Here is a 22,187-nt window from a genome sequence, read left to right on the forward strand (position 1 = left end):
AGATGACCAACAAGATGATTTGCTCACTCTAGCAAATTGGGATGTTTGCGAATAACTCCAAATACCATTACTTATATTTTGAATTATCATTTTACTTGAAATAGAAATTAGAAAGTAATTCATTCAATATGTCAATACAATATCCAAAAAAAACTGATAAATACAAATCCTCTGATATGTTTTCTAATTAACCCTATTAAATACAATAATTAATTAATAATTTTTTGGGTGTATTAGATATTTAAATGTGCTAAAATAAGATATTGAAATAGTAGATTTTGAGGATAAGACACGTAATTTAATTAAAAATTTAAATGTAATTTAGCTGGTGCGGACACGTAACAGCGGAGCAGGGTCTCCATCTGCGGTCGGTGCTGCTTCGTTGTTTGACCCAACGGCTAAGATGTGCTCCATGTGACAAATCACTGCTTCGGATTCAATGTCGGTATATCTCCCCCGTGCCTCGGACGAAATGTCCAACTGAATATCCGCACACAGCTCATGTGCGAACCATGTTCGATCTGCTAAGTAAGACCCGCATATAACCTAATATGAGGATTGCGCCTCCAAATTGCAGCCTTGATTTGATTCGGACGCAATCGCTCGTGCTTAAACTCGTGGCCCGGATCCGAGCCGGAAAAGCTCGAAAAACAGCAGCGGTTTTTGATCTCCTCCTCCGCCCTCCAGTGTTCAGACCCTTGGCGATTTCGGCCCCTCCCCCGATTGGGTAACCTAATCGTCCCATTTGACGCATCGATCTCCTCCTCCTCCACATCGTTTACCGATTTCAATTCCCTCGTATTCCCTTCCATCGAGGTTCAGAATCGATCATGATGACTGTTCTGATGCCGCTCCGGTGGTTGGATTCCTCGCAATTGGCATAGTTTCTCAAAGTGAAATTGTGAGTTTTGTATGCGGAAGTTGTCAACTCGAGTTCGTTTCTTTTTGTCAAACTGGAACATTTCATTTTCTTATAATGCGGGACGTGATCTTGATCTAAATGTTGAATTCATGGTGCCCTTTCTGCTTTTCCCTGCTCATTGGTTGGATAAACTAATGTATGTTTGGCGATTTGGTGGTGAAGCTTGAAGGAAACAGGAAGTCGATATTTATCCTCATATCGTGTCCTGGAGGGGAAGGTATGGCGCAGAGTAATTGGGAGGCTGATAAGATGTGAGTTTTTTTTCCTGTTCTTTTTCTTATTGTTGTTATATCCTCGCTTTGGTCTTCTCATTCGGCGATTATTTGATTGTAGCTCTTTTCCCCTAATTTTGCCCTGCCCCATTTGATGTTTTGTTAGGCTCGATGTTTATATTCACGATTATCTATTGAAAAGAAATTTGCAAGCTACTGCAAAAGCTTTCAAGGAAGAAGGGAAAGTGGCGACTGATCCTGTGGGTGAGTATTTTTCTCTTTTTCTTTATCTTTTTCACCTGTTATTTATATGTACACGAATTAGGTTTTTGTTTACTATCTTATGAAAACCAAACAGGAGATGTTATTTGTTTGTGATGCCATGTTTCTGCAATAGTTTGTCTGATGTGCTACTACTTATCTACTGAATCTTGTTGTATTTGCCCACTCATGGGTCTTGTGGGTTTGGCTATCTATCCAACTTGTATGACATTTTCACATCATATTGCTAGGATAATAACAGTTTTATCCAACATTGTTGCTGGGATAAAATGCTCATTTTAATACACAATATACTCTAAGAATTGGACAATATTTTGTTACCATATATGGCAAGTTAGATCATTATGATTTCAACAAATGTTGCTGGGAAGATCTTATAAGTTCAACAAATGTTAAAATTGAATAAATAATCTTTTCATCAATTTTTTATTATATAAAATTATGATTTCATGTTTCTAATAGCAAGGAGGTTTCATCTATGAGCACCTTGAAAAGTTCAGCAACCCATCATGCAATTTTGGGCTGTTCGATTACTTATGAATAGAAAACCAAATAGCACTTGAATGAACAGTCTATTTGCAAGCTTTCTCATGCAAATAACATATGATTGCTAGTTCATTTGCATTGGCCCTTAATTCTACAAGTGCTATTACAATTTCAAATGACCATTAATCATTTTTTTCATCCTTCTTGCTAATGCGTTTGTTGAAGTCATCCAAATCTAATGTTAATTTGTAATCTTGACCTTGGATAGTTGGAAGCAATTACCTTACAGGACATACAAATGACACAAGAACATATATATAGGCCATATGAAAATATAAAATCTTAAAATTTGAAAATTATTATAAAAAGTGTTATTAATATTTTTTCTCTGTAATTTATGATAATACAAAAATATAAAGTACCTTATGTGAAAATGTTTTTTGTTATGTAAATGATATCGGCATAATGTCAGAATTCTTGTAAATAGATTCTTAAGTTGTGTACTTCTCCAATCATAACTGAATTGCTTGGAGGATTCATTCTTCTTCCTGGGCAGTCATGAACCTTTACTTTACTTGCAGCAATTGATGCTCCTGGTGGTTTTTTGTTTGAGTGGTGGTCTGTGTTTTGGGATATCTTCATAGCGAGAACAAATGAAAAACATTCTCAAGTTGCTGCGTCATACATAGAGGTAATTTTTTGGTGGAAATTGTACGCCTCAATTTTTAGGTTTCAACATAAGTCTTGGATAAGAATATACAATGCGGTAGACCATATCCTTGTTATTAAACTCTTTACTAAAGCTTGTTTTTATTTACAGACACAACGGGCAAAAGCAAAGGAAGAACATCAAAGGCAATTACAGATGCAGCAGTTTCAACTCATACAGCAACAGGCTCAACTGCAACAAAGAGGTGTTAACCATCCTGCTCTCAATGGGACAATAAGCTCTACAAACACAAATGGTATTTCAGGGCCACCAACTGCTAGTTTATTAGCTGCTAAACTGTATGAAGAGCGAATGAAGCAGCCACAAACCATGGATAGTGAAATATCCCCACAACTTCTTGATGCTAATAGAGTTGCACTTCTCAAGTCTGCAACCAATCATCCTGGGTATATATTTATTATTTAGTTTTTTTTAATTAAAAAAACGATTTAGAACTGACCTTCAGGTAGGATTTTTTTCATATTCAAATTGTTCTTTCTAATCTATGGGTGTAGGCAATTTATCCAAAGTAACCCTGCCACTGGATCTGCAGCAACACAGCATGTTCAAGGACAAAATCAACAGACATCTGTAGAATTTTGCACCATGAGTCCCTTGCATAATTTAATCTGTGATATTTTATTCTCTTGGATCTTCTATCTGCTTAGTTTAATCACTGCAGGACATTAAAGGCATCATGGGTGCGGCCCAAAGATCTTTGAATATGGATCCCTCTTCGCTGTATGGCCATGGTATAATGCAAGCAAAATCTGGACTATGTGGTTCTGGTTAGTGACTTCTCTGGAATTTAATGAAAAAATATTTTTATTCGCTGCCTTTGAAGAATAGAAAAATTGTATACAGATAAATGCACAAAAACTTGACAAATTTTTAATTACTAGCACCAACTTTTTTCTAAAAGTTTGCTGGAGAATGTTGTGTGGAATTTGAACAACGTGCACTCTGCACTGCTAGCTTGCTGAAATATCAAATACCAGAACTTACAAGGAAAATGAAATTTTAAATATAAGTCCTGCTTTAGAATTAATTGTAGTTGATACTTGTGGAACCAGTAAATGATAACTACTAAACCACTTTTAATCATTTACTTTTGTGCTACACAAGTGGAATAGGTCACTATGTGTGGGTTTTGTGTGTCCTGACAACTCAAGATTGCTTTGTTATTGGTACTGACATGACATATCTTAGTACTGACTAGATTCATGACTATCACATCCATTTTAGTATAGGACACCTATTGAGGTTTGTTGTTCTTATGTGGGAATGATAGAGTGAGAAAAGTAATGAAATAAAAAAACTAGATTCAGCGATGATGACAACTCAATTTATAAGAAATTAATTAGAAATGAAAAATATAAGTAATTTTCTACCTCAATGCATACCAGCTTTAGGAGGTTCAATAATATTGAAATTCTTATTGAAGGACTGCAAGTGGATGTACAGATGCCTTCATTTTCTCCAATATGTTTTTGCACCTTTCCTTGCACCAACTTTGGGCGGTTGAAGTTGAAACAGATTGTGCAATTCTACCCAGTTGATTCAAACATTTAGCTAAGTTTTTGCAAGCTCAACAAAGATGATGGATGTGAGATAGAAAAGAAAAACTATAGAGGATGTAATTTTTGGGTGGGTAGATCCAATTAATAATCTTATGACCTTGTTCCATCCTATTGATGAAGGTGCGATCCTTGTCATTCAAAGTGCAATGCTCAGTCCATCCTAATACGAATGGCTACATAACTTTGGTCTGAGAAAAATAAAAGAGATTATTCTCTTTAGGCGAGGATGCTTCCGTCATTTAAGCAATTAATAGGAAGGCTTTCGCTAATCAAAACATCCAATCATTTAATTGTTGTCTTTCATATCTTCCTCCATATCATCATACCTTATTTTTTTGTTTTATAAAATCACAAACTAATTCGTGGTTGTTTTCTTTAAGATATTTGGAAAACTTCCTTCTTTCCTCTTCAGTAATCTAGTAAAGCAATGTAGAAATAAAAGAGATGTTCCCTGCCACAAATTTTGATTGGAGAAGAGTCCTTGGAATTATTACATTATAATTTAGTCAACCAAACCTTGATCTCAGCTCCTCATTGATAGGGACTTGCTTTTGTTCTCTTCTTTTAATGCCTTGTGTAGGCTTGGAAGTCATACCGATTTCCATTGTACTTCATATAAATGTGTGTGTGTGTGTGTTGGCAAATTGTCGAATTTTTTCCTTGACCGACTTTTGTGATCTTGGTGCTATTTTATTTTGATAGCTAAAATTATAATGCTGTTGTTATTAAACATTCACTTTCATCACAATAAATGAAGCTTGTCATTAGAAAATATATTTCCTCTATGAAATGGTTACAATTTAAGATTTATTTAATGCTAGTTAATTTTAAGACCTATCATGAGTAGAAACAAGAAACCTATAAAGGAAAAAAAAGACTAGGATTCAGTTTTTACGTTGTGGTAAATTACCAAGCAACTTTTGAAGCAATGAACACTCCAATTGCCACTGGAAAAGCAAAAAACAAAAAATAAATGGGAAAGAAGCTATCTGAAGCAGATTTGATGACTACCATGAGTTGTTAATTCTCTAAGAGGCATTGCCTTGGGGTTCTTTTTATTTATACAACAACAACCACCAAGCCTTATCCCACTTGGTGAGAACGACTATATGGATCTTTCTAAGCCATTGGGTTCTACTCTTTACTATATCATTATTTATATTTAAATAAATTTTATCTTAATTTATTGTTACTAATCAAGTCTTCTTTGATCTTCTTCGTTTAACGTGCATATTTATCATAGTTTTACATCATTGAACTGGAACATTTATTGATCGTCCCGTGTAATATAATTTTTGAACCCCACTTTCTTCAATTTGGATATATCTACTTTTAGAATTTCTATGTCAAATTAGAGAACATGAATTGATTAGACACATGTGCAGGTGGATTCTCAATTATTAGTAATTACACTTATAAAATTGGACCTAATTGGTAGATTTTATGGAAATCCTATGCTTGCGTTACAAAATGCAGAATACATGCATTGACTTAGTTTGAAGCTTATGAGCATATAAGGTTGACTCTATTCACTCTTTTTGATCTTTTGTTCTTTTACTTCCTTTAGTATTTGAATTATTCTTTTACATTTCTTGTATGGTTTGATTAGTTGATCCATCTCTACAACTAGTAACCCATTGACCTAGTGCTTGGATGAGTCATTGACTCATTCATGTATGATGCTGAGGTTGCAGCTTGGCTAAAGATATTGGACTTGATTTTCTCCTTATCCAAATGAGATGGTTAATTTATTAGTTATCCCATAGATATAGTGAGCTTTCACCTAAATTTATTTTTTATGATCATTGGTAGAATGTCCCATTTCATAGGCTAGCCAAGTAGTTGTCATGTACTATAACAACTATATTCGCTATAACATTTCCAACTAGTCAAGATCAATTTAGGACACTAATATTTGTATGATCATGCACTAGTGGTTAGGTTTGACTTTGTGTTTTGATGTTTGGACAAAGAATTTAAGTTAGGACCTATGGTTTTGTTTGATATGTGTTTTGAGTTACAGAGGACTTAGTGGACACACATACAAAAACGATTTGGTGTGACCAAGGTCTTGGTTGCTTGATGACTAGAGGTTCATGGAGATCGAAAAAGGATGGTATGAGAGACTTGAGGGACCACAGAACGAGGAGCAATGGAATACAATTATGCCATGGAAGTAGACTATGTAAGTGGAGCACGAAGGATGACGAGGAGCAAGCTAAGGGCTCAGGTGCATCGGAGGGACGAGAAGCTTAATAGGAGAGGACCATGTGGCAAAGATGTATAGTGAGCTGAGAGTTGAGAGCACATGTACTCAAAAGAGGATAGTTTTCAACTTAAGCGAGGCTTGATCATTATGATATCGTAGTCGAGAATCCAATCAATTGGATCCACTTCCAGTATGGTGATTGAGTTAACTTACGAACATAGTTAGAAATCCAGTACCCTAAAGTGTGTTCAGTCGATTGATGTGGAAACCAGCCGATTGATGGTTGAGTTTACTAGGTAGTCAACTCAAACTGAGGAGCAAACGAACAAAATATTTCTATTTAGGAGCCACTCAATTGATGGAATAGTCGACTGATGCCCATGACTAGTCGATTGCCACAACAATAGACAAATTCAAACAAGCCATTAATGGAAGACGCAATGACACGATTAGATGATGACTACAGTGAAGAAGTCGATTGATCGATGCTAGCACAACATAACAACTTCAACATTTGAATTTATGGAAAAGGCTATAAAAACATTTGAAAGGGCTGCTAATCAGACCTATGATTAATAAGTCACATCTATCAAATCCTTTCTTGTAATGATCTTATATTCCTCACTCTAGAAACCTCTTTTATTTGTTCTGAGAGGAGATTTTTCAACCTCTGGTCCTGCCGAGGGAAAACATAGAGGGGATGCAAGAGTGATCTGCCGAAGGATCATGTGCCATGGAGTAGGAGCCTTGAGGGCTGCCGAATCACATAAACCTATCATGTTAGTGTGTGGTATATGCTTTGTTTGTGTTAATGTTTATTTCCACTTCCAATTGTATATTCCCTTGTTAAGAATTAGTAAGAGGAAATTAGAGATTGTATTTGTAGGCATAAACCGTATTCTTCCCCCCCACTACCGATCATCCTCATCTCATGATTCCAACAAGTTCTGAGATTACCAAAATTATCCAATCCTAATTTAGATACTGTCTGTAAACAATAACATTAATAAACTAAAGGTTGGGTTGGTTAGGCATTGGGATATCAACTGCTCTACAAAAATGGTATTGAATTGAATGTTTCAGGGATGGTGCCTCACTCTTTTGTCCAATAAATATTGCTTGAACAGTGAATCTAATGTACAGTCATTATTTATTGTAGCGTCTCCAATTCTGTACCAACTGTAATCCATGCAACGTACATTTGTTCTTGATTTTTTGGGGATTCTGTCATATGCATCAAGGTACTGGCTAATGTTCTTACTCTGTATTCTTAGCCAAAGAGTTGGTATTAAAATCAATGCAAGATTGAAAGTTTTGTCCACCAGAATTGTCAAGGTGTTGGATTTTGGAAATGATGGTATCCTATTCATACGCCAATTGACTAAACTATCAACTACTTGCAGAGAGGTTCTGATCTAGTTGCTATTATGAATCTGTTTAGCCTTTATTTATTTAGTTTTTGTATATTCGGGGTTGGTTAAATAAAATCTGTAATCCTGTCTGTTACTCCAATAATAAAAAATGCTAGATTAATAAAGAGTTCATTGAAAAGAAGTTACTTGCAAGTAAAGGTCTTTTCTGGTTTTAAAATAAATTTCAGTTATAAACTTCCAGTAGACATCTTGTCCTACTTTCACTTTGTCCCTTTTTGCAGGAATAACTCAAGGTGTTAGTGGTCTTCCCCTGAAAGGCTGGCCTTTGACAGTATGACTATTCTTCGTCTTCTTTAGGGCATGATCTTTGTTTGTTTGTTTTCTTATACTGCATGCTAATTGACAGGGAATTGATCAATTACGTCAAAATTTTGGTCCTCAAGTAAACAAGCCCTTTCTACCAAATCAAAGCCAATTTCAGCTTCTATCCCCCAATCAACAGCAGATTTTGGCACAGGCTCAACCACAAAGCAATATCGACTCATCTAACTGTGGCACAGATCCTCGCAGGCTTCGAGCATTGTCAAGGAGTGTACTCAGCGGAAAAGATGGTCAAATGAATGGCAATGATGCGTCAATAGGTTCTCCTAGTCAGTCAAGTTCGCCAAAGGTCACACAAGATCAAGCTTTCTTGAAGGTCATCTCTCTAGTAACAACTTTACTGAGTAATTCTGGAAAAGTTAACATATGAGGTTTATCAATCACAATTTAGATGCATATCTGGCACATTTCTTTATGCATTTTTCAATTCATACTAAGTTTGCATCATTTTCATTCTCATATTGTTTCATGGAGGAGCGAATCACTTACATCCCTCGCCCCTAAAGATGTTTCTTTGCAGTAAATAGTTGAACATGAATTATCTTGAAATTACTATATCTGATGTAATAGGAATTGCATATTTTCCTGCATATCTTTGAAATTTCTAGTTTTTGCATCAGAGTATACTACTAATTGTTCTTTGCTTCTCAAGATGCATAATAAGCTACACTGACTGCAGAAATATAAGCATGACGTTGGTCTGTCTTGATGAGGAAGACAGTTATTTCATTCTAGACAGTTATTTCTCTCATTCTAGCTCACAAAATTGATGATTTATTCTGAAATTTTGAAGCCTTTGTGATGCGAATTAATGAGGTGGTTTTTAATTAGGAAGTTTTGAATCTTATACACACACACATTTTATTTGTAGTTACTCAAGAGAAAGTAGGTAAATTTGTATTAGTAATTTAGGGAATAATTTATGTAGAGGATAGAATATTTATCTCCAAGTTCAATTAAGTTCTTTTGGCAATACATTACTTCTTTCCTAGTTCGTTTTGGTGTATTTCCAAGATTATTTTGGTTTTGGGGCCTTTAGAAGATATTCCAATCCCCAATATTATCATCTTTGAATTTAATAAAATTTTGGTTTTCAAATCATTTCCCCTTGCTAGACACCAACTGAGGCACACAACTCCATAAGATTAGTTGGTTGAGGGGCACAAAATTTATCACTTTCTCGCTTGCACTGCTCAGTTGCTATTAGATCTAGGTTCCTAATTCGTTATTCTGTATTAGTTCACAAGTTTTATTGCTTTCACTACAATCTTGTCTTGATCTGCGGTGTTTTCCTCATCTTCCTATGACCACAACAACCTTTAATCCTTCATCCTATTTTATCATCTTCCTGGTAGACCCCAATGCCAACCCTGTGGATCCTCTTGTAATCCATTTACAACATCGTTATTGCCCAGCATGACCTCACTGACAACTCTATGACCTTACATTGACTTCCTCAATTAGTGTAGATCCTGTAGGTAGTTCTCATTGTTCTTGCAGAACCCGACACCTAGAGGATTCCCCATGTGGATCTGCATTAGACCTGAGGCCATCATTTGGTGATTCCTTCCCGTTGGACAATGCTGCTTGCTCTCTCCTCTCAGGTTGCTCCAGAGCTTGAGCTTGCAACTTGCTTCTTCGTGTGATCTTGGAGGCGTGTTATAGCAATGCATATTGAAGCAGAAAGAGATCTCATGAATAAATTCTTCCCAATGTGGCACATATTGCAACACACAAAATATGGAAAAGGAAAACAATTGAAAGTCCTGGAGGAAAGATATATAACATGATTAATAACTCAACCCAACAAATTGAGAACATCTGCTTGGTTCATCAGTAGAGATGCGTAGCATAGTAGGATCCTTTGCTGGAAGTAGCAAAATGAGAATACCATTATTATTGTGTAGGTAGTCACTACAAATAAAACATGTCTTAAGTAGGAAGAATAGGAACATAGACTCCCCTTTTGCAATGTGACCTTGAAAAGGCAAGTGAGAAAGCAAGCTACACTGTTGTTCTCACATTGAAGAGGAAGAGGTTGCTCCGGATTTGGCAGGATATGTTATTGGATCTTGCCCATGCTAAGATGTGAATGGATGTAAGCCTGGATCTAAAAGTTAGAGAAGGCGACTAGGTTGATGTTGTGGTACTAAAATGTGGATTCGGAGATCTCTGGGTTTCTTAAAATTACTGACCACCCTTTAAGAGTATGATGTAGGTTTCCCATGGATGCTCTATAGGAGACTTTGGTGATCCCAGATGAGAAGGGCCATGAGCAGGCAAATGTGCCGGCCTCTTTAATAGGGATGTATTGGCCGCCATGATGAAGAAGAGGAAGATGGTGATTTTAAATTTGGCTAGGGCAATGTTCATGGCAACAAGGAAGTCATACTGGATTTTTGAACATAATGAAGAATTGCTACAATAGCAAGTTGGGTACTAATGGCTGAAGCCAACCACCATGCAAGTGCTTAATGCCATAAGTTTTTTGTCGCTTGTGCATATAGATCTCACAATGTTGGATAGGATTGTGGTGACATCTAGCTGTGCGAGCTAGTGGTCATTACTGTCACTTGTAGAGTTGCAGCTTGTAGGATGCACTAAAGAATGAGGATGGGCAACTTCCCATGTGGGTTCAAGTGCTCAAGCTGGTGATGGTGGCTTGTGTGGATGCAAAGTGACCAAGCATGGGAGGTGTGAAGATTTCTACATGGAAAAGGGCTATGATGTCATGTTGGTGGCTCGTGGAGAGATGGTGGCTCACATGGTTGGTGGTGCTTCACAAAGTTAGGATTGCTCACTGTAACTAGGTGTTGACTGTAACTAGGGTCAGGGCTTGAGGCACTTTATCAAAACTGTGAAATATGGATAAATGTGACCAAATATATTTGAGGTAATCCGCTTGGAGAAATCTTCCAAAAAAAATATGTATGATTTGCTGGAGGAGCCTGCTGTCTTGGGTGCTAAGCACTCAATAGTTGATACACATCATACATTTTAACTTTAAACTAATGCCAGAACAGGACGTTGTGGTGGGAGCTATACTAACTAATTCAAGAAAGTAAAAAATACTAGTTGCAAAACTGAATTACCATATATTTACAACACCAAGCCTATGATTCACAGTTAGCAGAATGAGTCAGTATTGTGACTTCATGTTATGTTCATTTGCTATTCTTGAAAAAAAATGTTTGAAGGAAAGGTCCTCATCTGGATTGAGTTCACTTTCAAATTAGATGGACATTGATGCTAATTTAATAAGTAATTCCATAAACAGAAGTTCTACATCGGGCTTCTATGTCCTTCTGGGAGGTAATCTGTGTTTTTAGAGTAAAAAGCAGATGATGTATTACCCTAGTTGCATGACTTTATTTGGGTTGAACAATTGATGACCGAGGCAAGACATGCTTTTAAAGAGGTGATGAAGCTGGAACAATCAACTTGCCATGCACATAATATCTATTTTAGTGTTGGACAAGAGGATAGAGAACAATGATTGGTCGCTACCTAATAAGGTACAACCCAATGAAGTTAGAGGCATTTTGTAGCTCTAAAGATCAATTAGGGGATTTGGTAACCAAGTCCTTACGAGATCATAGGATTAAGTATATCGGCGACTAAGGTCTAAGGTTCTATATATGTTTGATCCAAATTTAGGAGAAATGTTAAGGATCTATATTGTAATTTAATTCCAACCAGTGCAAAGTGTGAGTTTTTTAGTGAATTATATTCATTGCCAAAAAAATAGTAAATGCTTTTATTCTACTAATTCTTAAAAAATAATTTACTAATAATTAATAACAACTATTTAATTAAACTTGAGATATTATATTGTCAAATTAGTAAAATTTGCAACTACTAAAAAAGTACTTACAATTAACTGCCTGTATTGCTATAAAGTAATTTAATAGTAAATACTAGTAAGAAAACTTATATCTTCTTATATTCTTATTAATTAATAACCAATATTCATTAATCTATAGCATATACATGTATAATATGACTAATCTGTGTACTATTAGTCAGATTGCATATGCATAACAAGTAACCAATATTAATGCCCCCGGGGCATAGGTTTGGTTTAAGCAGACTTGCAGAAGAGGGCAAGGCAGGCAATACCCTCCTGCGTCGTAACCAACTGCACTTTCTCGATTTAGTCACAAATGGTCGTGGGGCCGACCGTGTGGGGCTGCTAAGGTGGCGGATCCACCTTTTGTAGAAGAAAAGTGAATAATTTAATATATAAAATATTGTAATATGATAATATAATAGTAAGTGCTTTAGCACCACTTATATATATGTAAAAATAAGATGAATAAAAAAAGTCAAATAGAGACTAAAAACAATAATGTTGGTGGGATTATAATTTGTTACCTTTTGTGGATTACCTAACTTTCTCGGGACAAACTTTGCCCTAATTTAATGTTATTTTCCCTAGCTTAGTCTTCTGAAGTTTTCAATCTCAAGTATAATCTTCAGCTTTTCTAAACATGTTAGATTATGTAAAAACCTCAAAATTTCAAGAAAAGTAAGGGATGAATATATGTACATATGCATTATTGAAGAAAACAATCTTGTACTGCCTATATCACAAAGCCAAATCTTTTCCAACAGTTGTGTTGCTTTCTCCAAGATAAGCTAATATGGAAAAGTTTTTAAAAGATAATAATCAAAGCAGTGGCTCAAAACATGCAGTAAATGATGATACAGTGCAGTTTTGGTAATGATGAATGCAATGCATAATTATTAAGTTTAGTAATCAATTATATTAATTAAGATGATATGGAATTATATGGAAAAAGGATTGTTCTCCTACTATCAAGGATCTGTTTTAATAGCACGTATAGCTATTAGGGTCTACTTCTAATTTTATGTTGACAAATAATTAAAATAGGTAGTGATTTTTTTCATTTAGTTTACAATATTCAGAAAATGAAATAATCAAAAATTGAAAAGAAAAAAACATTTATAACATCTTTCACCTCAAATAATTCAAATATGTCTAAAAGAGTCAGTTTTAAATATTTATCTTATTTATTTTTCAAATTTCTAATTTAGAAAGGTTTTCTGAAAATTTTTGTAACCAAAGAAGGCCTAATTTTTCCCTATCAATTTAACATAATTAAATCCATTAACCGCCCTATAAAGCTCTTATACTCATAATTTGTATTTTGTTTTCTTGTATATCAATATCCAATTCTTCTTCATCTGAGAGTTTTTAGTTCGTATTGATCAATTTTCTCACTCTATGTTCTTGGTGTTGGCTATCATATGAATACTAAAGTAGCATTCTCTGTTATGATTGTGTATGTATTGAAGGCAACCCAAATGCAGCAGTCATCTAATCAACAAACTCAAGAACTCGTGCAGCAACAACAGATACCGCAGGTACTGGACGTTATTCATTTCTTCCTTTTTACATTTTTCTATTGCAATGGTAACTGATGAAGTTTCTGATCCCCACACCATATCTGCATTTATATTCTGTCACTGAGCATTTGCACTTTTTTTAAAAAAATTAAACTGGTTGATTTGATATTCTCAATTAACTCAAGAATACACGGAAGCGGAAAACTTCTTCTGGACCAGCAAACAGCTCTGGCACAGGAAACACTGCAGCACCTTCTGCTAACTCACCTCCCTCAACTCCATCCATCCATACACCTGGTGATGGTGTTTCAATGGCTGGCAACCTCCAAAATGCAAGTACCATATCAAAAAGTTTGATGACGTATGGAACAGATAAATCAGGGAGGCTTGCTTCTTCAAGTCATCTGGTACATTCATATAAACATATTTTTCAGTGTTATTGTCAGTGACAATGGAAGATGCAATTTGGTAAGTTTGTGAAATCATGTGTTTCTCTGTCTGTAGGATGACCTAGAGCACTTTGGCGATGTTGGTTCACTGGATGATAATGTTGAATCTTTTCTGTCAAATGATGATGGAGATGGACAGGACATTTTTGCTGCATTGAAAAGTACTGCTGAGAACAATGTGGAATCGTTAAATGGTACTGATTTCAATGTTTAATTCATCTGGTCCAGACATCCAATAAATAAACTGTTTACATGTTCTCTATCTGTTTTAGGTTTTAGTTTTAATGAGGTTAGTTCTATTCAAGCCGGGAACAACAAAGTAGTTTGTTGCAACTTCTCTTCAGATGGGAAATTGCTTGCTAGTGCTGGCCATGATAAAAAGGTAAAATATTACACATAGCTTCATATGTTTTTTCATTTGTATAAGTGAAATGCTCAATATGATGTTGGTGCTGCACTAGTATCAGATTAGTTTCTGGCCTTGCATGAATTTCATGTGCTTGGCATGTTACAGTTATTTGATTTTTCTAAGTGAGACACTGAAATTATTCACTGATCATTGAACTACTGATGCAAATATCAGTTTCTTCCCTTGTCTTTTCTGGTTAAATGAGACTTACTCTGTAGCTGTTAAACATCATATTTTGGAATTATATGTCTCAAAAAGTATTTATTAGATGGAGGAAATGATTTATACTTACTATCACCTGTATTTGGGTTTCTCAAAAAAGTTTCCAGAAGGCTCCTTAACTGTGTCTCTGTTACTTGTGACTGATCTTTTATGCATGCCTCCGCACCCTCCTTAGGTTTCTCAAGACATATTGAGTAAGAGTTGCACTTATTATGTTTGCATTCCTAGTTCTGTAACCATGGTTAAAAAAGGGGCAGATGTTTGATGCTTGAGTTATACTTCTCTAGTTCAAAATTGTTTAAAATGTTGTTGAATTTGACAAGTAGGCCAGGGACGTGATTCCCTTTGACTCTAGGCAAGGTGGATTGCTGGTTAATGTACATTTTCATTGGATAATTAATGAATTTTGCAGCATCTCATTTAATGTACATTTTCATTGGGATAGTTAATGTACATTTTCATTTGAATAGTTAATGCACATCTTTTGTTCTTTGAGATAATTAATTGTGTCTCTAGGCTATAAACACTTAAATTTTGTTGAAAATGCAAGTCCTTGTAGCAATTAATGCCTTCAAGCATTGGTTGGTTGGAAAAGGTTAGTTGCGTTGAAGTGCTCATTGGTGTTAATGTGTCATCACATATTTTGTCACGTTTTATAGGTTTGACTTTCTGTCTATGAGCAATCCTTATTTTTAGTTTTCTAGTTCAACTACCCACGTAATTGAATGCCCAAATTTACAATATATCTTTGGTTCAAAACAAAATTCATTAGCATATACCTTCACACTCTAAGAGAAATTTTATTGCAAAAAATTATAATTTTTTTCCTTTTTTATAAATCAAGGAAAAAACCCGTGGCTTCTTTCTTTAGGAATGCTATGTGTAGTTGTTTAAACTTATATTTTTTTTATTAAGATTCATTATTACTGACTGTTGTAATTAATTCATTTTGAATAGAAAGTAATAACTACAAACTCACAATCATTATTATCATTACTATCCTTTTGATTTTTTTCGATGCCTATAATTTTCCCACCTAGTGGGATAAGACTTGGCTGTTGTTGTATAATTTTCCAATTGAATTTTAATGGGCTATGGTTGAGTTGGTATTGAAGTTCTTTATAAATGTCTGTATTATTCTTCACATTTTGTATATGATGAATAGTATGCTGAAAACAATTCTAAATCAAAATTTGCAGTAGTTTAATCTTTCAACTTTGTGGTGGGATCATTCAACAGGTTTTGTATCCTTTTCTTTTATTTTACCTTGATATGCAAAACATGAAATGAAGCCATGAGCCTTGCCTCCAGGTTCACCAATGACATCTCCAGCTCTGTCCATGCCAATCAAGAAGAAATGGTGGGTGCAATGTCTGTAAGCTTCTAAAGAAAATACATGCCCACAACTTGGAGGAGATGGAGAAAAAACAATGATGCTGCGCGAGGATTTTAATTGCAAGGGTGGAAAGAGGAAACCTAGAAAGACATTAAATTTGGAGGATACAATTTTGATAATAAATTAAATAGAAAAAAGAGGAATTGATGTGGCTTCCTGAGGCTAGAAAAATATGCATCTCTCTTCCTTTGCCCATTCTTTGTCCTTCATCAACTCATTAGGAGTTTGATGCCTGTCCAGCAGGTTAATGTTAATGTAGCTAATCAATTTGATTTTTTAAGAGATTCAAATTGTTGCATCTAGGAAAGCTTGATCTAAATGTTATCAATTTTGTGCAAGGTGCTTTCACAATTTGGTAAAGAAATCTAATAAATAGGGTGTTATTAGTAATGTGACATTTAGTAAAGTCCAATGGTGGATAAGATCCATATAGCCAGCCCCAATAGTGGTTAAATACAACTACTTTTTCTTTGGATGTAATGATAGATATATGTACACATCTATAGTTAACTACGATCCTTGTTTTATTATTTTGAAGGCAACATTGAATGCTGATGAATCTTTTAGTGTTGTTAGTAGATGCTAGACATCGTACAATGTTCCAGTCTTGAAGATTATGCAAAACATCATGTTCCAATTTATTTATAAATTTTCTTTGCTGTGTTAATGAAGCAAAAGGGTTGACTCCTAATCATGCCAACTCCAACACTATGGAAGATATTAAATTTGGATAAGATATTAAATTTGGCACGTCAAGGTGCTGCCTCAAAAAATCTGCCATTAACTTTATGGAAGGAAAATGAACACAAAATGGAATGGCTCTGTATCAAATAACTAGAAAAATATGTTATGGATTGTTCATGTTCTATTCTAGTTTCTTCTTTGTTGAGGTTTTCAATATTAGTTTCTTTGCTGGTTTTCATGTGATGCCCTTGTTGTTTACACAATTAACAGACTTATTTAGCATCTCATGCAACTTACTTTTTCTACAAGGTTTCAGATAATTTCCATCTTATCTTATAGGTTGTCCTCTGGAACATGGAGTCACTGCAAACTGTGAGCAGTGCCCCAGAACATTCCCACTTCATCACAGATGTCTGTTTTAGACCAAATTCAACTCAGTTAGCGACTTCTTCTTTTGACAGAACTGTTCGGCTATGGAGTGCTTCGGAAGTATGTCAGTTTTATGTTTGTCGCCTTCTTTATACTGTGGGTTATTGGCTGCATATAAGAATTATCCTGAAGAAACAGTATTTTTCCTTTTCTGTTTGTATCATTTAATTCTAAATAACTGGCCTAAGGCTGTAGATTTATTACTGTGGACTTGGGAAGGTACAGGATGATAATGATAAACTGGTATTAAGTTCTGATTAGCTTGATAATTCCACTAGTAGCGTGTCCTACCAATCCAATATGTGTGCCTACAGGATTGTGATTTTAGGCTGATTCACAGGGATGAGGCATCTGTACCTTTTTTTCCCGTTTTTTCTGTGATCTTCTTGAGCATTTCCATTTTCTCCAAGTTTTTTTCTTCTCATGTACTGTGTATAACAACTTTCTTTGTCTCACGAAAGTATAGCTTACCAAATCATTTCTAAGTAGTGTAATGTCTCATGTTGTCTTTACTTGGAGGGGAGGAAGGATGAAAGAAATGACATAGTTTAAGTGAAAAAAAATGAAAACACATTATCTCATTTTTACTATTCTAAATTCTTCTTGTTTATTGGGGAAAAATTGGGAGAGAAACAATACATGTTATAAGTTCATTTTCTTCATTTCTGCCCAATTTCAGCAAACAATAAATAAGTGGAATTTGGATGAAATTAAAATTATTTTTACATATTACTTCCAAATAAATAAGAAAAATTAGTGATTTTATTTCTTTTCCTTTCTTTTACCTCCTGCTGTCGAAGAAACACAACATTAATTATGAGGTTTGTCTTTTGTAACGGAAAACGAAAGGTCCAAACCTGAAATAAATTGCACTAAATGTCTATATATCATCTTTTCCCTAATGAAATTCCTCTTTTTAGCAATTACTTAGTTGAGTTTTTGTCCTTTTCAATTGGGATCTTTATCTTAAGATTTGCATGATCCTGAAGTTCCTAACAATTGTTCTGTGTAGAGATGTTTTCTTTCTCAATTGTAGACCTTTTGTAGGCTACTATCTTAAGAAATAAATCGGAATTAAAAGATAATTCAGAACTGACATGAAGTGTTTTGCCATCCTTCCTCTCACTTTCTTTGAAACTGACCTGCTCCTTTCTTGTGATAGATCATTTTCTCTTAGGATGTGGTGAAATCTAACTAAATTTGCTGTCTGCGAGCTACCAAAAGCATAACCATTTTCACGTACCACTCATGTCCCAAACATCACTATTCCTATTGTTCTACTCTTTTATAGCTAGCCATTTCATTAGGTACTGATAAGCATGTTTCAACCTATAGATGTTGTAGAATTTCAATAATAAGAAGCTTGATACTTGGTCATGGAGTTGGCAAAGGACTGATGCAATTTGTTCACAACATGACCTGCACTTGACCAACAAATTTGTGGGTTTCGGTGAGTTAAACATCTTGTATCATAAATAGGTCATCTTGTTTATGAGTTGCAAACAAATAGGTCATTTCAGATTTCATAAGTTGATTCACGACAACACATTTATAACCTGTAATACGTGCAAACTTATCACTATAAATTAATCTAATATAGTAATCTAAATCTATTATATAATCAATAATCTTTTAATTAAATGGGTCTTGTCGGGACAGCCCCTTGATTAGAAAAGGTTTGTGTTCAGGTTACAAATTAAACTAAATGGGTCTTGGGGCAATGAGAACTTATTTTTGACCTATTGATCTGAATTGTCATGTGAGAATATTTCTATGAAGAATTAATTAAAGATTTGATCATTTTTTTCTGGATAGATTTGTTACAAAATTAGAAGCATATGATATATTTGTGAAATTGCATGACGAATTTGTTAAAACCTTAATAGCTCCTTATTGATTTAATAATTAACTCAAATTGAACTCATGTGCACCAACACTTCTGCAAAGCGACAGTTATATACATGCTATTCCCTTGTCTGATTTTGCTTGCATACAATTAAAATATTGATGTCATGTGAACTGATTGGGCAAACATAAAACTACACTAGTTCATCGAGCTCTTTTAACAAAACCATACTCATTCAATGTTATTTTCTTTGTTAAACCATGAAATTGAAATATATAGAGTTGATGTCTTTCTTACAATGTTGATGTGTCAAGAACATCAGCACAAAATAATAATATTTTTTCTTTATGGCAGACTTTTAAGTCATAAAATCAATAAATGTCAATTTAACCCCAAAAGAGTGAAAAAAATTTAAGTATATATTTGTTATCATGAATACTTTCCCCGGACCCCGCATAGCTTCGTGCACCGGGCTGCCCTTTTTTATTTGTTATCATGAATACTTTAATTAAGTCATAAAAGCTTTATTGAGAAATAGAAATTTGCATGTTAGCTAAATGTCTTTGCTTTATGTTAATTATGGTTAAGTTGGTAGTTGGCTTGATGCTGATTTGTTCTCTTTTCCATTTTGTAGTCAATTCATTGTTTACATGCTTTCCCTGGGCACAGCTCACAAATAACTTCTCTTGATTTCCATCCAAAAGAGACGGATATATTTTGTTCTTGTGATGACAATGGTGAGATCCGGTACTGGAATGCCAGCCAATATTCTTGCACACATAGTTTTAAGGTTGGTTTCTTTTGTCTTTACATTTTTGATAGGTTGAGAGTGGTCATAAATTTTAACTAACTTTGTTGGTGAGACAGGGTGGTACAATGCAAGTAAGATTTCAACCTAGAAGTGGACAATTTCTAGCTGCAGCTTCAGAGAACATGATTTCTATTTTTGATGTTGAGACCCATACAAATATACGGCAATTACAGGTTATTTTGTAGATACCACTAACTTCTATTACTCATGTTTAATTTTCTCTCACTGTTTAATTCTCTCTTAATAACTGTAGGGCCATAAGACAGGAATACAATCTATTTGCTGGGATCCAAACGGCATCATGCTTGCATCTGTTAGTCAGGATTTAGTTAAAATATGGTCGACACACACATGGGATTGTATCAGTGAGCTAAGCTCCAATGGTAACCAGTTCCATTCGTGCATCTTCCATCCTAGATACTCGCAAATCTTGGTTATTGGAGGCTATCAGGTAATTCTTTGTGTTTTACAATGTATTGCTGTTTGATGTATTCAATGTGTTGTAGAGAAGTTGCTTGCTCTGTTTTAGTAGTTTGAGTGTCTTCTATTTGCCTCTTGCATTTGTGGTCAGCTACATGGATTTATCCCTTCATTCAATTTTGTGCGAGCTATATCGCTCAATTTCTTCATCTTCCTCTATTCATCACACATTCTACTCTAATAAATTTAATTAACTATATACTATATATGCCATTTTTAATGTCCCTGTCATCTTAATATATTTTATTATATCACACAGATATAAAGTTTGAGAAAAGAAAATATCATATTGCATTCATGGGATAACCAATACACAGGCAATATATGGACTCCAATAGAACTGGGGACTCAGCTACTTCATGTCCGATGGGGTCAATTGACCCACCCCACTGGATTTTTGAAAAATGATACTTGGTGATTGATTTTGTAATTGAAACACTGCTAATTGTACAAAGATTATCAGTCCAACCTGCACAACAATCTAAATTTCTATTTTAAATATTTTTTTAGACTAGAAAACTTATGTTACCTTAGCTTTTTTTTTTTTTCTTTTATACTGAAATTATTTTTGCGACTATTTCATACTACAAGAATACACCGTGAAGAATGGACATTTTTAAATTTGGATGAAAAAAGTAATCTAAGCTGTCTTTCTTATTAAATACTCATGAGCATTATTACAACTCATGCCAGTTTTACATTTTATCTTCTTATTGTCTAATTTACTTGTGTCAAATTTTTTATCTTTAAATTTAATGCCCTCCACTCAGAGTAATGGCTGTGTCATTGGCATTGAACCTTGAATCTAAAACTACTGATATGATACTAAATCCACTAATCCTCTTAATTTAATGCCTGTCAGCAACAAAAATACCTAATTGCTCTGGGATGGTTTTATCCCTCTGATATTAAAAATTTTTATCTTTTATTTAGAGATATGACTTACTGAAAAACCCACCCACCCGACTAGTTTATTAGCTGCAAGTGGATTTTATAAGATTAGAAAAGTGTAGTTCCTTCACGGTCTCTTCAACTGGTTGTGCTGATGGGGTTACTATGAGTACTATTAAAATTAAGTGGGACTTACCTTCCAATTTATGCAGTCATTGGAGCTATGGAATAGGATCGAGAACCAAACCATGACTGTCCAGGCACATGAAGGTGTTATTGCAGCTTTGGCGCAGTCAAGCTTCACTGGGATGATCGCCTCTGCTAGCCACGACAAAACTGTTAAATTATGGAAATAGCCTTGAGGCTTCCATGACATCTTGAAAGCTCCGGGGAGGAAGACACAGGTGACCTTTTCCGTGATTCTGGATTTGTGATTTTACAACATTAAAGTGGGAATTCCACCATCCTGTCAGTCCATTATTCTCTCGAGTGATCTGAATTAGAGACAGCTAAATGTTTGGCCTTGTTCTTTATGTTCTCATTGACTTCATACAATAGTTTCATAGATTTATATGAATAGTTTTAAGTTTCGCACTTCCAATTCAGAGCGCAATTGCTTGAAGAATGACAAACGATGATTCAGATGAACTTGCGTATGATAAAATGATGTGGACTTAATCATGCATTTCGAAATGTTGTATTTTTGGAAGTATGAAAAGACTGTCAAACTGACTCAGATTCTCATTAATTGTTTCATGGGAACAATCACTCAAAAAGGCGTCAGAAATCAGTGGTTTATGGCAGCCTTTGAAGAGCTAGCTAGCTTTCTTTAATCGAAAACATATTCTCTAGAATTTTCAGTATTTTGAGACTCGCTTTTACTTTTCCCTAAATGTCATCAAGATGCTAATCAAGCATAATTAATTATATAATACATGGGATTCTTATTCTTCACTGCACTTTACCATGATTTTATGTGCACCTTAATGCAAGCCCTTCTTTATTTCGCATCGTACTGCAGTTGCACAGAAACCATGAGCATGTTC

At 34.8% G+C, this 22,187-nt stretch overlaps 1 protein-coding gene across 1 annotated transcript; it reads left to right on the plus strand.

The window, feature by feature from the left end:
• Positions 1–1,060: 1,060 nt before the first annotated feature.
• LOC141829022 (transcriptional corepressor LEUNIG_HOMOLOG-like) lies at positions 1,061–21,889 on the plus strand. The gene is made up of 17 exons (XM_074716431.1): positions 1,061–1,173; positions 1,301–1,398; positions 2,484–2,593; positions 2,723–3,018; positions 3,127–3,202; positions 3,294–3,399; positions 8,055–8,104; positions 8,180–8,470; positions 13,474–13,542; positions 13,710–13,931; positions 14,029–14,167; positions 14,246–14,355; positions 17,024–17,173; positions 19,594–19,749; positions 19,827–19,943; positions 20,024–20,221; positions 21,354–21,889. Exons 1-17 carry the CDS (start codon positions 1,061–1,063, stop codon positions 21,495–21,497), a joined length of 2,445 nt encoding a protein of 814 aa, XP_074572532.1. The 3' UTR covers positions 21,498–21,889.
• The last annotated feature ends 298 nt before the right edge of the window (positions 21,890–22,187 follow it).

This window comes from Curcuma longa, chromosome 5 (genome assembly GCF_044706935.1).
Source record: "Curcuma longa cultivar G26 ecotype Majalengka, Jawa Barat chromosome 5, ITB_CL_G26_1.1, whole genome shotgun sequence".
Taxonomy (NCBI): domain Eukaryota; kingdom Viridiplantae; phylum Streptophyta; class Magnoliopsida; order Zingiberales; family Zingiberaceae; genus Curcuma; species Curcuma longa.